A 16642-nucleotide genomic window follows, 5' to 3' on the forward strand; every position below is an offset into this window, starting at 1 on the left:
GGGCCTCTTCCAATCTGCCCTGAAGGAAAATTCCTTCCCGACCCCAAATATGGCGATCAGCTGAACCCTGAGCATGTGGGCAAGGTTCACCAGCCAGATACCCAGGAAAGAATTCTTGGTAGTAACTCAGATCCCACCCCATCTAACATCCCATCACAGGCCATTGGGCCTATTTACCATATGGAATAGTGGCCACCTTGACTAAAGACTGTTTGGTTTCAGGCCTATTGAAAGTAATGGAAGATGGTGACTACTTTGAATATGGGAAGATTTGGGAGTTTGATGCCAACAGTTGTGAGGTCATGGTATCTGAGCAGCTCACCAGCATGAGTGGATTTTAGCCTCACATGCCTCTGTGAGGTAGGGAAGTACTTTCTCTGTTTTATAGATAGGGAAATGAGGCACAGGGAAGATTAAGTTCTTCACCCCAGGTCACACAGGAAATGTGTGGCAGAGCGGGAAGAGATCCAAAATCCCCAGAGTTCTACCAGTGACTTCATCATATGAAACCATCCTCCCTCTCATCAGAAACAGGTAAGATGCAACAGCCAAGGAACCAGCAAAGCTCAACTTTCAAAGATGGGCACATAAATTGGGCACCTAAATAAGACGTCTATCCCTTGCATTTAGACACTGAAATAGGCATTGCCTGCGGGTTTGTAAAATGGTCATTTATGTATGAGATCATGCCAATTTTAGTATCCAAGTGCCTGATCTTGAGAGAAGAAGCCGTGTACACACAGCAGAAGTCAATATGAGCAGTGACACCCGATCTTTAAATAAGATCCTAAATGCAGGTTCAGATTTTCTTTAGAAGTGAAAATTGAACTTGAAGTGTAGGCTTAAAAGGGGACAGGCTGAGCACATAATCTTCCCTGAGCCTCTGAGTGCTGTGCTCTCTGGCAGTTAGTGTTAATTTAATTTTTTGTTAACATTACAGTAGATCACGATTGTGAAATCCAGGGTAGGTAATGAGGCAGAACTAACCAGTGACTTCTGCTCCAGACCTTGCCTTGCTGAGGATTCTATAGTCCAGCTTCTGGCCATAGTTTGGCCCCGACACTGCTATCTGCCTGCTGTCTGCAACTTGGTCCCTGACCCTAACTTCCTGGTATCCTGACTTGACTCAATCCCAACCCCTCTACTATTCTCCTGCCTGCAACTTGGTAACTGACACGTAGGCCACTCACTGCCTTGTCCTAAAAGTTTGCTCAGATCAGCTTTGCCCACTCCCAACCCCATCCAGCCCCTCCACAGATGACAGAAGTGAAACCCTGGACAACAGGGGCTAACCAGAAGGGAGCAGCTCTAAACCAGAACCTCAGGCTCCCCAAGTATCAAAACTATCTGGATGTGTTTGGAAAGAAAAATGTGGATTTGTTATTTCCTCACAGGGACTATGACTGTCCAATAGACCTATAACCCAGGGGAAAGGTGCCCTATGGATAGATATACACCGTGTCTAAACCAGAGCTAGAGACACCATGTGCGTATAACCAGGAAAGTCTCTTCAGGGGCTTTATTCAGAGACCCACCACTCCAGCGGGGACACCAGTCCTCTTTGTGCAAAAAAAAGGATAGGTCACCATACCTCTGTGTAGACTGTCATCCACTGACACAGGTGACTATTTGAAACCGGTACTCCCTGCCCCTCATCCCAGAATTGTTGGACCACCTGAAGACTACCAGGATCGTCACTAAACTAGATATTTGAGGGATATATAATCTACTGTGAATAAGACCTAGGGATGAATGGAAAACCGCTTTTCATATCCAATATGGGCACTTTGAATACTTAGGAATGCCGTTTGGATTAACCAATACCCCGCCCTGCAACATTTCAACATGTGTTCTGATGTTGTGACTGTTGAACACCCAGCAAGACAGTCTGCCAAAGGCTAGGCTGGCATAGTGAATTCTGTGCTGAATCTCGACGTCTATGTCTGCCCTCTGTGAGAGATGGCTGCCCAGATAGACAAAGTATTCTACATTTTCCAGTTCTTCTTTGTCAATGTAGATCTTCCTTGCTGGATCTGATGATTGACCGGGGACCAGCTGGTGGAGAACTTTTGTTTTGCTTATGTTCAGAGTTAGCCTAGGCTGTTGTAAGCTTCAGAGAAGCAATTAAGGGCTGTTTGAAGATCCTCCTTTGAATGTGCAACTACAGCACAGTCATTTGTGTACTGGAGTTCAGTTATTGTTGCCGATATTACTTTCGTTCTGGAACGGAGACGAGAAAGGTTGAAGAGGTTGCCATCAATTGCTGTATGCCCAACTTAGCAAAGGAGAAAGGAAAAGGGGAGGCACTTTAAAGACACCCTCAGGATAAACATCAAGAGATGTGACATCAACACAACGCACTGGAAGACAGCAGACCAGGATAGGGATACCTGGTGAAGACTTGTCAGAAAGGCAACGTCCACTTTTGAGGAAAATCGTCTTCCCCTGGTTGCAGAAAAATGCCAGAAAAGAAAGGAAAGACAACTGTCGTGCAGCAATCATGGCCCAACCCTGTTTTCCAACACCATTTGCAATGTCTGCCAATGAGTCTGTGGCTCAAGAACTGGACGCCTCAGTCACCAAAGGACCCATGAAAAATAAAACCTGTAAAAGAGATCATCCTCAACCTTGAGGGATCGCTGACGCTGACTACTTGGAAAACAGGGAACCTCCATTTCAACCTCCCTACCTCCTCAAACAGAGTAATTTTGTCAAAGTCACAATTCAGCAAGACGTACTCTCCCTCATCCGGTCTACTCAAAAGAAGACCCTGCTTGCCCAAAGAACACAGTCTATGCCATTAGGGGCTAAGATGGATTGTTCCATGCGGGACAGGAGAACATACTTCAACAAGTACATATATGTCCCCCAGGGACATCCCCAACTGAAGGTGCTACGCCTTTCCCTTTTGCTTCATTGGCAGGTCACTTTGGCTACCTTAAGATTTCCCTCATGGTTGCCTCTTTTTAATGATGGCCCCACATGCAGGCCAAAGTCCAAGCTTATAATACACTCCTGTGCACATACCAAGATGCCCTGGACCAAGCCCCTCAGCACCTGGAGACTCCTGCCATATGCAGAGTTTTCATATAACACTGACCATGCCTCTACAGGTCGGAGCTCCTTCTTGGCTAATTAGAGGTTCCACCCCCTTTTTCACCAGACACTACCAGCAGCCTCCCTGAATCCAGCTGCCACCAATGGGTCCAACAGATCCACGTCATTCAGGAGGAGCTCAGGAACCATCTAGAAGAGGCGCAGAAGGCTTGCAAGAGGCATGCAGACCATCAGCGACAAGAAGCTACAACATTTGCTTTAGGCCAGAAGGTGTGGCACACCACCAAACATCTCCACACCAGTTGACCCTTCTGGAAATTGGTCTACCAGTTCCTGGAACCTTTCCTGATATGCCAGCAGATTAACTCAGTTACCTTTAAACTATAGCTTCCCCAGTCTCTCAAAATACACCCAATTTTTTATGTTTCCTTTTTGAAGCCCTTCCTTAATCAAAGCACACACTGCCTCCACCAGCTGAAATCCAGAGTAATAAAGAGTACAAAGTGCATGCTGTCCTCGATTTCCAATGGATGCATGGCCACCTGCACTACCTGGTCGCTATGGCCCCAAGGAGCACACTTGGGAGCCTGCTTCCTATGTCCATGCCCTTGACCTGCTGGAGAAATTCCACAGGATTCACCCAGACAAGCCTGGACCAGCACAACCCCAAAGGGGGACTTGAAGTGGTAGATGTAAGAACCTGCGGGACTAAAACCTGGGACCATGTGGATTCTGAGCCACTGACACGTCTGCATTACCATTGAAAGCGTAGGCTGGGTTTCTGCTGGAGAACCCTGTGAAGTTAGGCACTGCAGAAAGTACCAGAATGCAGGGCCTGAGTGGTGGCTCCCCACTGCCCACTGATTGGCTCATGCTGGTATATAAACCACAGCCCAGTCCACACACACATTTGCAGAACTGGGTATCAACATAGCTCCTTACACTACCATGAAGTCTGGATCAAGGGTTCAGAGTACCAGAAGGGGATGTGTGCCCACCTTGCTAAGGAAAGGCTCATTTAGGGCTGGACAAAAATTGTGCACTGAAACTTTTTCCAACAGAAAATTGGATTTTCAATTCAATGAATTTTCATCACACACAACATTGGCTTTCTGTGGAAAATTTCAATTGATCATTTAAAAAAAAATGAATGCCTAAACTTCAAAAGTTACCACACAGGGAGAGCTCACTCTTCACAGGTACGGCTTTGAGAAGGCTCCTGATCACCCCATACAAGAGGCAGACAGAAAAATGAGCAATAATTTCCATTCTGATATTTGGTCAAGGTCCTCTCCATTTGCCCTTTCCCTCCGGTTACCAGGTGCCTTCGAAAGGGAATATTTCTGACAAAAAACACATCAAGGTGTAGCAGCTTGTCTTCTAGCAGCAAATGACATTACCTCTCTGTCCAAGGGCTGCCTGAGCCATACAACTCCAGTCACGCTTTCCACTGCAAAGAACCTGCTGGCCTCCTCCCCGACCACACCAAACACAAGATGGTCATTGTCTAGGTCCCGGGCAAGCAACTGGGTCACTGATGAGCCTAGAACAACATAAGCAAGAAAAAAAGGATGAGTGGATGAGAGGAAGAAAAGGAGGAAATGTCAGACTCATGGAACTAATCCACTTCTTATTGCCAAATGGCATTATTCGTCTTTAGAAAGTCTGTGTCATGGCCCCATCTCTGCTCACTTTAAAAATTTACCCTCAAAAGATATTTAAGTATGTTGCAATTTTTCAAACAAACAATCCATGCTCTAAGTAGCAGGGGTGGAATTGAGGATGGCTTTACTGCTCTCTTCAGCAAAGCTACTACTGCCATGCTGAGTGTACATTTCCTAAAGCTGCACCCCTTGTAGGGAAGGAATTGTTGCATATGGGAAAGTCGAATTAGTTCAGTAAAAGTGGCAGCATCCAACTGTGCCAATCACTAGAAACAGAGATAATCCATGCATCTTTTTTGGTAAAAATCTGCCAACAACATCCATCCTCAGAGCTGTCAGGCACTTTACTTTCATGTTGTTTAAGTTGTTGCTACTGAGTTTTAGTGCTTATGGAAGTGAGAGGAATAATAATAATATCTAGACTCTGACAACTGAACAGCTACTATGCATACTTCCTTCACACAGTTCTACCAGTGCATCCACTCTCATTTCAATCTTAGAGCCCCATTTCACCCATCTGCCAATGTCTCTCTCGGTCTTCACTGGCAACATGCTCTCACGGCATTTCTGGGCCTTGAGCAGAGACTGCCAATAACACTAAATTGTACTTGTGCTACAACTAAATTGTAGTTGCAGGGTGCTTTTTGTGGACAGACACCCACTAGGGATTATGGGGATACCAGACTAACTTTCACTATGCTTGAGACAGAATTAGTACTCAAGAAACTGAATGTGGAGCCCAGGAGGTTAGGCAGCAAAGGTGTTTTTAAACCACTTTTGTGCCACTCAGATTCTGGGCTGGCTGAGCACATAGAGTGGTCCCCACAAAAAACTACAGCAGCCTTGGGGGCTATTCTAATTTACAGTAGCCTTACATAGGCTGCCTCACAGCTCAGACCAGCCCAGCATCTCTAACATTCAGTGGTAGGGAGACAATTCCTCCCACACCTGACACACCTCCTCCTTCCATCCCTCCTTCCCTCCCTCCCTCCCTCCCTGCCATGGGCTGCAAGGAAAGCAGCACAAGAACAGATAACATGTTAACAATTCCACACTAAGAGCACCACCACAAAACAAGGGGTGCACACACAACCACTTCTCAGGTGCTTCGCTAGTCACTGAGGCATGAGCATACAGCGCGTTGTTTTTATACAGGAGGCTAGAGAGGGATAAATGCAAACATCTGTTGGAATGATCAGAATGTGAGCAGATCTTCCTTGAGAATTTAGACCCCAGGTACCTCAGTAGTGTGAAGGGAGGTAGGACAGAGCCATCATCTGTTGTCACCAAACCTGTAATTTTTATTACTTTTATCCATTTTCCAGCAATTATCCACTTACAGAAGCCATCCTTTTCAGCATCTTGAATAGCTTAGCATAGTATTCAGAGCCTCCGCTCACACCTCTCTTTGTGCATGTAATTGCAAGTGACCTTTCCTGAGTACATTAATTGAAGGTGGACGTTTAGTATTATATTTAAGATTTTAAATGGTCTAACTGCCTGGAGTTGCTGCTGACTTCCTGCTGATGTTAGATACATAGGATGTTGGGAACACAGGCTCTTCCTGCATGTCTCCTCATCCATCAAGTATATAATATCCTACTGTGACACCCTGTACCCCATGTTCACTACTTTTATAAGGTTATGATATATTTTGTACAGAGTATGCCTTGTGAGATATCATTTGAAAACTCATAATCTGCTGAACATCACTGACCTGTTAAGATGTGTATAACAACACTGTGTGTAAAGCTATGAGATTTTACTGTATGATTGTTAGTGAAATATGTTATAGTTCTGTGTAATACCCACAAACCAATTTCTCAATGACAAAGACACCCTAGCACACCAGCAAGATGCTAAAGGGACATTACCTGTTTAATCGGCCATTTTCCAGCCGGGATGGCGGATAAACAAAATCTTTACATTTCCTCCCAGAAAGGATTCAACCCTTACATACACCGGAGACTGTTTGTCTGTACCCTAGTGGAGAGTAATCCTCAAAGAAGGGAGTGGGATATAGGAATGAAAGACAGTGACTTCCACCTCACCTCTTCCCCTCCATCTGTACTCATGGCAGATGGATCACTTAAAAGACAGAAGCAGCATCATTGAACTGGGGGAATGGTCCTGGCCTGAAGATTTTCCAGCTAGTAAAGAAAGCTATAAGCTTTTGGTGAGGAAAAACTCCTTTTTTGTTTTTAAACCTATTAGGCTCGGTAAAGTTAGGGATTAGCTCATGTGTTTATCTTTTTACTTCTTTTATAACCAATTCTGACTTTTATGCCTTATCACTTGTAATCACTTAAAATCTATCTTTCCATAGTTAATAAATTTATCTTATTGTTTTATCTTAACCAATGTGTGTTTTGATTAAAGTGTGTTGGGAACCTCTACTTGATAAACACGGCTGATGCATAATCATTACCAGTGTTGGAATGACAAACTATCTATGAGTTTGTACTGTCCAGGGGGCGAGTAAGCAGTATAAGCCACACATTTCTGGGGAGTAAGGCTAGGACTGGGGATATGCAGGTATTACCCTGTATGTAACTCAGGGATGGCTGTGCATAGCATTCATGTATTCAGCTGGGATTGATTTTACATGCTAGTGGATGTGAATGAGCAGAGCCCGGACGGGTTGCTGTTCACCAGCAAATCAGTATAAAAGGCATCACAGGCTGGAGAGCTGAGGGGGCATGTTAGTATACAGGCTTGTTTGTTAGTCTGAGATAGCATTTTGGGTTTGATTTTTGATACTCTTATGTCCTTACTAATACATGTGAACAAAGAACAAAGACATTGTGTGTTGCATTTCCCACAACCAGATGAGGGGTTTAGTACAATGAAAGGAGAGAAGGAAGAGAGTTAAAGTGTTGCTGGGTAGCATGGGAATATAATATATGGACGTACACTTGAAGACTGTCTCAACTCTTATTTCAAGACAAGGTCAAGCAACCAGTTGGGAAGGGCAAGGAGGATGGGGGGGAAGGTATAAGAAACACTACAAGTCAAAGAAAAGCCTGGCTTTGGCCAGTACACAACCTCACTCCCTACCCCTCCCATAAGGTATAAAAGAGGTGGTACTGAAGCCCCCCAGACCCAAGACCCTCCAAAATGGAATATGACTATAATTTGTAAGGGGTAGGATCAAGGGCATGCACGACAGTTATAATTATGCCTGCTAAGGAAAGGGAAACTGGGACACTGGGAAAAAGGCTCTACTGGCATGCAGAGTTATGAATATGCTTGCTTGATTAACCCCAATAAACATTGCATTGCCTGCATTTTGGACTTCTGGTCTTCTGCTTTCTGTCTGCATGACAAGAACCAGGGGAGGGGCGAAGGCAAAGCCCCTAACAGGACACAGCAGTCCACCTTGTATCCTGGGGAATGTCACAGCTACTCAACAGTGCCACGCACAGGAAGTGCTAGAGTCAGGAACCAGTGCAGACAAACAGGATCAGAAATGTTAGCACTGGAGCGTTCAGGCCCTTTTCTCCTCCTCAGGTACATTGGTAATAACATAATTGTGTTTGTTAGCGAGTAGCAGAGCAACAGAGGTGTTTTTGTTGAATAAAGGGGAGATCTGGGCAGTGTGAGGGAATTCTAGTGCCCGGCATGAGAGACAATTAGTCCTGGTTAGAGCGAGACCTTAGCTATATCTGAGCTTCTGCATTGCATCTCCATCCCAAACTTCAGTACGGTCTGCTGTTACAGACTTGGTCACCTTCTGAACTGGAAGTCAGACCAAATCATGCAGCGGTTTTGTGATGTGGACAAGTTAAGAATTAGACCCAGGACTTTATTTTTTCCCCTACAACACATAACCCAGATCTTGTGCAGTGAAAGGCTCAGCATGTTCCTTTGGTGAGGCATTATCCAAAAGTGCTAACAAGCACTCCACATAATTTACAGTTTCATTCACTAGATTCCCTTTATGTCAGTCTCTGTAACCATCAAACAACTCACTTTCTAGGAACGCTGCAGTTGCTAGCGCAGAACTTTGCCTATCGATATTGTTGATATTGTACAATACAAACAGCATGGCCTAAATCCTGCCTTGAGTTATAGTTGTGCAACCCCATGCCCTACATTTAAAAACCAATTAAAGAGAATAGGCCTGATTCGCCCCTTATTTGCACTAAATGTACACAAAAGTAATTCCACAGAATGCAACAGAGTTTATTTCTCATTTACGCTATTAAAAAAAAACATACCCTACCTTCTGGCCCCCTGCCAAAACCCTACCTCACCTTAAAAACAAAAATGTCCAGCATTTGCTCTATGGTCAAATGTTATTGATATTTGTGTGTGTGCAAGCAACATGGCTGAGAGAGTCATAAATGTTATACATGCACCAGGCACATATGAGTTTACGCTTGCCCCATGAATGTGTCATGTATGACAGTCTGTACGTATCTGCTTTTGAGGGCAGAGGTGTGTAATAGAAGGTTGTGTGTGCAATGCACATATGAGTATAAGTGTGCATGGTTTTACCTTCCATATGAGTTGTGTGCATGTGTGTGGCTGGAGGGTTGCAAACCTTTTTCCTCATGCATTTGAGGCAAGACGCTGAACTAGGAATAAAAAAGAAGTTTGGTATGCTTTGTATAAAGCAGTCTTACCAAAAAAAGAGTGGAAGCAAGAGAAAGAGAGCTATGACTTTGATTTCATCACTGCAAGAGAGAAAACCTCCGCAGATGCTTGGTGAAGAGAAAGCAAAAACATCAGGAGCAGGAATGAAATGGATCAAAATGCACAGTATGTTTCTGTATCAAAGTCAGGGAAGCCCCGAGGAATTCCAGCCCTCAGTCAGACCATGTGACATACATAAAGCCCCCTATATTGCCAGAGGCCATTTCTCAGCCAAAGGAAAGCAGAGTGGGGGTTGTGTGTGCAAATGGGAGCTTAGATTCCCCCTCACAGTCATGGGAAGAAAGGTCAGGAAGGTCACATCTCAGTGGAGGCTGACGCTCCAAGCACCGCCTGTGCCCAACGTGCTGAGTTTGCTAATTCTTGCCTGCATGGAAAACTCCCTCCCTTGCATAAGACATTGCAGAAAGATCTCTGCTTCCTAGTGAGGTTTTAGATGTTGCTTCTCCCCTAAACTGTACATCTATTCACAACACTGTATAAAGCAAGTACCTGATCCTATATGAGGCTGGTACTCTTTGGCTCACCTCCATTGGCACTCTGTATTGGCACTCAGGAGAGCTGGATTTTGAGGCAATGGAGGGGTGAAACTTGGTTTCTAGAGTGGAAGTCATATGCATAGAGTGACATTAAGGCAAGTAAACACAAGGAAGGCAGAAAAGGAGAGAACACAGTAGTAATATTCTTATGGCTCAAGACAACCTCAGAGTATAGTTAATGGGCCTGACTGCCCCCTCAGAAGCTTGTTTGCAACTGCCAGTGAAGCCAATGGCATTAGTGGGTGTGTATCTAAGGGATAATCAGAGCTGATAGTAGCACCTACAAGAGTTGGACCTTGTTAGGATATAGATATTCAGGCCTGTCTGTAAAGGCCTATACTCTAAGAATTTAGGTGTATTCTTATCTCTTAGCTAGTTATAGAGGTATAAAAGAAAAAATCAAAATCACTGTATGCCGGTGTAAGAGCCTTCTCTTACTGTGACAGTCTGAGGCCTTGTTCTTAGGCTAAGGCCTTTGGCTAAGCAGCAGAGGCAGCCATAAGCTGGGAAGCGAATGGTCACATCCTCACCTTCCAAACTAGTCACACTGAAATAAGGTGCTATTGGGCTGTTAGGAATACAATCCTGTCCTGATAATGCCTGTCGCCTCCAAAGAGAAAGGGAAGTGCCTAGAAGATGTAAAAGGAAACTTAGTTTGATAGCATCCTGTCTGGCAAGAACTCACTTATCAATAGCGGGGATGTGAAATCCTCATTTCTTTGGTGTTCTATCACTGTAGTCCCCATTTCCCTATTGTTTGTCTGTATAATCTCTGTCTGGTTCTGTGATTGTTTCTGTCTGCTGTATAATTAATTTTGCTGGGTGTAAACTAATTAAGGTGGTGGCATATAATTGGTTAAATAATCATGTTACAATATGTTAGGACTGGTTAGTTAAATTTCAGTAAAATGATCGGTTAAGGTATAGCTAAGCAGAACTCAAGTTTTACTATATAGTCTGCAGTCAATCAGGAAGTGCGGGGGGGTGGGGGAATTGGAATCATGTCCTGCTAAGGGCAGGAGTGGGAACAGGGCCACAGGTAAGGCTCTGTGGTGTCAGAGCTGGGAAGGGGGACACTAAGGAAGGAAACTGGAATCATGCTTGCTGGAAGTTCACCCCAATAAACATTGAATTGTTTGCACCTTTGGACTTCGGGTATTGTTGCTTTCTCTTCATGCAAGAAGGACCAGGGAAGTAAGTGGGTGAAGGAATAAGCCCCCTAACAGACCTATCTTTTAAATATGAAAGAAAGGTAGCACAAGTGACAGCCAGTTTTTAATCATTCTGATAACAGTGCGCAGCTGGCCAGCAGTACAGTGTGAGGGACAAAAATTCCTTGGTATTACAGCAAGGCCATTCCTACCTATTCCTGGTACAAATCTAAACACATTGGTAAGTCTTAGGGCGTGTCTACATTACAAAGTTGGTGTAAGGCAGCTTACGCTGGCCTAACTATGGAGGTGTACACACTGCAATGCTCCTTCCGCCGCATAACTCACCTGCTACACCGACTTAATAAAACCACCTGGACGAGATGCATAGAGCTTTTTGTGACGTAGTTAGAGCAGTGCAGTGTCAGTGTAGACACTGCATTGCTTAGATCGCCCTAAGTGGCTTCCAGAAGGTGTCCCACAATGACCATCAGGACCACTCTGGTCACCGCTTTGAACTCTGCTGCCCTGCAGCCGGTACACAGGTGAACGCCCCTCCCTCTTTAAAGCCCCAGGAAGTTTTAAAATTGCTTTTCCTGTTTGCGCAGTGTGGAGAGCAACTGCCCAGTTGACCATGCCAGTTCCATACAGCAAAAACGCGCCTGCCCGGAGCACAGGGGAGCTGGTGGATCTCCTGGGTCTGTGAGGAGAGAAGGCTGTGTAGTCACAGCTCCACTCCAACAACAGGAACTTTGAGATCTACGGCCAGATCACTTGAGACATGGTGGAGAAGGGCTGTGACAGGGACATCCAGCAGTGCCATGTGGATATCAAGGGGCTGAGGCAGGCATACCAGAAGGCAAGAGAGGCAAACAGATGCTCTGGTGCGGAGCGCAGACGTGCTGCTTCTACAAGGAGCTACACAACATCCATACAGGCAACCCCACTTCTACTGCCAAGAGCCCCCTGGATACTGTGGGGTGGGGCTGGAGTCGCTGGCTACTGGAGTGAACCCAAGGGATGCTGTGCTAGATGAGGAAGTGCAGGCAGAGGAGGATGGTAGATAGGCAACAGGGAGATCCAGTGGAATGGCAAGCCAGGACTTCTTTATGAGTCTTGAGCAGCAGCCCAGCTCTGCAAAGCCTGGTGCAAGGGAGGGAACCTGGTAATTACTCTGCTTCAGTACTGCAGGGACACATCTGGTCATGTACTGCTTTTTTTAATTGGGCTACAAGAGGTAGTGAAATAACCAACACAGGAACAGTTTCTATCTGCTTCTCATTTCCTTGTATAGCTAGGCAGAGGGGGCCCTGCAGAAAAGTTTGTTTATGCAGAATGGGATGTCCCATGAATCCTCCATAGAGATCTCTAGGAAAATTAACCTGCAATCCTCTGCCAAAGGTTTCTTGGGAGGGCTGCTTTGTTTCTTCCCCTCGGTAAGAAACTTTGTCACGTAACTCAGCAATTACTTCAGCCGGGACCATAGCAGAACCCAGGGCAGCAGCATACAGTCTCTGTCTGCAGCCACATGCATGCAGGGGCTGGACCCTTGCAGCCTTGGTTAACCTCAGGATTGAGATATCAGCTGCAAGCAAACATCCCTGCTCCACAAGGAGGAGACTGGATGCAATTCTTTCCATAGCTTGTGATTCTGCTTAGTCCTGAAATCCACCAGAGATTCCCTGGAGACCAACAGGAGGCACTCCTTGCCCTGCAGGGGCTGAACATGCTGCTTCCTCAGCATTCCTAGCCCCTGCCACTGGAAGACAAGCTCAGATCCCTGCAAAGCATCATGTTGTGCTAGATTGCCCTCCTGCCTGCGTAACTCAGGCTGCCCTTGGGCCTGCGTATCTTCAGTAACAGGGAGAGATTTTTCAGGGGAAATAAAATAGAGAAACACATGCAGAGAATTCAATATTCACACCCTCTTCATCTTTCTAAATGCACTAGAAAACATTTCCCCAGTGTAGGGTGACCAGATAGCAAGTGTGAAAAATCGGGACGGAGTGTAGGGTGTAATAGGAGCCTATATAAGAAAAAAGCCCCAAATACCGGGGCTGTCCCTATAAAAATTGGGACATCTGGTCACCCTACTCCACTGCCAAAGTCTTTCATCAGTGGGCACCACCACACCACCCACCCAAATTTCACATAGTCTCCCAATTATATATACTGTGATACAGCAGGCCAGAGGGCAGCAGGAGAGTGTTTTGTTTTGTTTTGTTTTATAATTTAATACATTTTATTTGGGACTGGAGTCATGGGTTCTTGGAATTATGTTAATAAACAAGTATGACTGTTTGGATTTTCTTGTGAAGAAGATAAGATAGGGAAAAAGAAAGAACTCAATAATACAGCTCTGTGCTCACCTAGCACTATGTTCTGTAAGTGAACTAATCTCAGAGGTGACTATATATGAATTGCTTCTTTTTTAAAATAAAAAAAAATTAAGCTGCATTTATCACTTAGTAATAAAATAAACAGTTAAGTGCAAAGCTTATTTTTATCGTGAACAATCTTAATTAACCAAACATCAAATATAAGTTACCTTTGACTTGGGCCTTATGCAGAAATAGCTACTTTAAAAAAAATTCAAAGAGAATAAATTGTTATTGTCACTGTAGTCATTTGGGGGCCAGATTTTTAAAGTATTTAGGTGCTGTGACAGTGTCGGGCCAGATGGCTACAGGAGAGTAATTTTTTTTTTAAAGCAGAAAAGAATTTTATTTGTATAACACCTACAAAGAGTCACCAAAAAGGAAAAAACAAAAACAAAACAAAAACAAACGCAAGGTATAACACAGCAGCCTTCAGAAGGGAGAAGTGTTCAGGCTAGCCTGGGCCCAGAGCGAGGGGGCTTCCTCAACACTCATGGTCTTCCACCCTCCTGAGTTACCTGGTGGTCTAGAGCGGCGGGGCTTCCTTCACACTCGTGGTCTTCCACCCTCTCGAGTTACCTAGTGCCACGCCCAGTGTCACCGATTATTCCTCTCCTGAGAGTGCCCAACAAGATGGGCACACCTGCAGGGTGGGCAGTTTGGGGGCAGGGGGGACGTAAATGGGGAAGTACAAGGAGAGTGGTTTTTTTTTAAACAGAAAAGAGTTTTATTTGTATAACACTTACAAAGAATCACCAAAAAGAATAAAACAAAACTATGCAACAAAACAAAAGCAAACGCAAGGTATAACACAGAGGCCTTCAGGAGGGAGAAGTGTTCAGGTTAGCCTGGGCCCAGAGCGGGGGGGTCTTCCTCGACACTCATGGTCTTCCACCCTCCTGAGTTACCTGGTGGCCTAGAGCGGGGGGGCTTCCTCGACACTCATGGTCTTCCACCCCCTCGAGTTACCTAGTGCCACGCCCAGTGTCACCGATTATCCCTCTCCTGAGAGTGCCCGACAAGATGGGCACGGCTGCGGGGTGGGCAGTTTGGGGGGGACGGGGACGTAAATGGGGAAGTACAAGGAGAGTGGTTTTTTTTTTTTTTTTTAAGCAGAAAAGAATTTTTTTTGTGTAACACTTACAAAGAATCACCAAAGAGAATAAAGCAAAACTATGCAACAAAACAAAGCAAACGCAAGGTATAACACAGCGGCCTTCAGGAGGGAGAAGTGTTCAGGTTAGCCTGGGCCCAGAGCGGGGGGGGCTTCCTCGACACTCATGGTCTTCCACCCTCCTGAGTTACCTGGTGGCCTAGAGTGGGGGGGCTTCCTCGACACTCGTGGTCTTCCACCCCCTCAAGTTACCTAGTGCCACGCCCAGTGTCACCGATTATTCCTCTCCTGAGAGTGCCCGACAAGATGGGCACGGCTGGGGGTGGGCAGTTTCGGGGGGGGCGGGGGGGGGCTGGGCGGGGCGGACGTAAATGGGGAAGTACAAGGAAAGTGTTAGAAGGGAACCTTATTCCCTGTAGAGGGAAGAAAGTTTGCTATAGATTAATTAAAGCACCTGAAGCCAATAAGAGCACCTGAAGCTAGTCACCTGATAAAAAAACCCCTGCTTCAATCAGGCAAGAGGAGGAGTTGAAGCAGAGTGGTTTGGTGTTGGAGCAGAGAGCAGTTTGGAGGAGTTGAAGCAGAGTGGATTGATATTGGAGTAGAGAGCAGTTTGGAGGGAAGCAGAGGAGAATTTGGAGAAGTGCTGCAGTGGGCTAACAAGACCAAGACCCTAGGTAAAGGGACACCTGGTTTGTGCAGAGAGAGGGCAGGAAGCCCCACAAGCTGAAGGGCAGGAGAGGGAAGTAGCCCAGGGAAAGGAACTGCTAGTTCAAGTGGTTTACCGCTATCCCTAGGGCCCCTGGGCTGGGACCCAGAGTAGAGGGTGTGCCTTGGTCCCTCCCTCTCCACTCCCCTTGTCTAGGACACTATTGAGGCAGTTAATACCCCAGTTCAGGGGCAAGAAATGGTGCCCTGAAAACCGCCCTCTCCACCCCCAGCAAGAAGAGAAAGCGCGAGACCCATCATAGTAGTGCCAGCAATTTGCCATAATACATACATACAAATATACATACACACACACACACACAACTGCACAAAAGTCAAAACAACAAATGACTAGGAGATTATTAGAAATAGATCCTTTGAATAAAAACATGGGATTTTATAAATTCTTAGTCATTTGTTATTTTGACCTCTGCATATATTTTTGCAAATATTACTAGGAATCTGTGTTAAGTTTGGGTATGCAGTGTCAATCAGGCGTCGCAAGAATGAGTGAAGACCGATTAGAGAGTGGTGGGGAACTTCACTGCTTACTGTCAGACCTTCTCACATTTTGCTCTTTTAAAAGTTATGGAACTTTTTCTAAAGAAAGTGTTATATTAGGCCCTAGGTTTGAGCTAGACTCCAATGAGACTAACTTAACCTTAATTCTTTTTTAATCCAACTTTTTGTTAATTCCCCTTTTCCCTTTTTGAGTGCATGCAAAAAATTTAAATTATTTTGATGTATAAATGCCCCTTGCCAGCCCCAAGCATAGAAAAATCTTGAGCCAGAACCCACCAAAAGGTCATGTGTGTTTAAAAATTTTTAGGGTTCTTTTTATTTGACTTTTTCATTTTGAGCCTCTAGAGGTCATGTTTCCAACTCTTCTCTGCAACCAGGAGGGCTAGAAATTTACTTTCAAAGCTGAGCTTCTCATGTAATCCCAAGACTCCAGAAGGTTGGGCTTTAAGAAAAAACACCAAATGTAGCGAGAGTCTGATAAAATTGTGAGAGTTAGCAGCAGTGGTTCTACAAGAGGGGTGCCTGGTTCAGATGGAACTAATGAGGCCTACCAAGTTAGGTTTCCCCTCCTCCCAACGTTAGTAACTCTACAGCTGTTTGTAATGGTAGAACTGTGTCATTTGCTTGGCCACCTCCTGCATGCCCCAACATGTTCTGAGGTCACACTACAGGCTGCCTGCATTGGTTTCCCCATTCAAGGGGCTCCTTAAATAAAATTCACACAGTTGTTTTTTGTCCAATAACGTCCCTTCGTCCCAGGTCTAATTTATTGACCACAAACAAAACTCAGTCTGGGGGCTTCTCTTCTCCCCGAATTGGCTCGTTGCAGCACTTCCCTGCCTTGACACTCCAT

General features: G+C 45.2%; 1 protein-coding gene across 1 annotated transcript in view; it reads right to left on the reverse strand.

Annotated features, from left to right (window-relative positions):
• Window positions 1-16642, reverse strand: part of CDH23 (cadherin related 23) — a 498190-nt gene that overhangs the window by 377221 nt on the left and 104327 nt on the right. Inside the window, exon 4 of the mRNA XM_077821918.1 lies at window positions 4458-4600. Coding sequence (XP_077678044.1) covers window positions 4458-4600 — 143 coding nt within the window. The remainder of the gene's footprint in view (window positions 1-4457; window positions 4601-16642) is intronic.

The sequence above is a fragment of the Eretmochelys imbricata genome, chromosome 7 (assembly GCF_965152235.1).
Source record: "Eretmochelys imbricata isolate rEreImb1 chromosome 7, rEreImb1.hap1, whole genome shotgun sequence".
NCBI classification, from domain to species: Eukaryota; Metazoa; Chordata; order Testudines; family Cheloniidae; genus Eretmochelys; species Eretmochelys imbricata.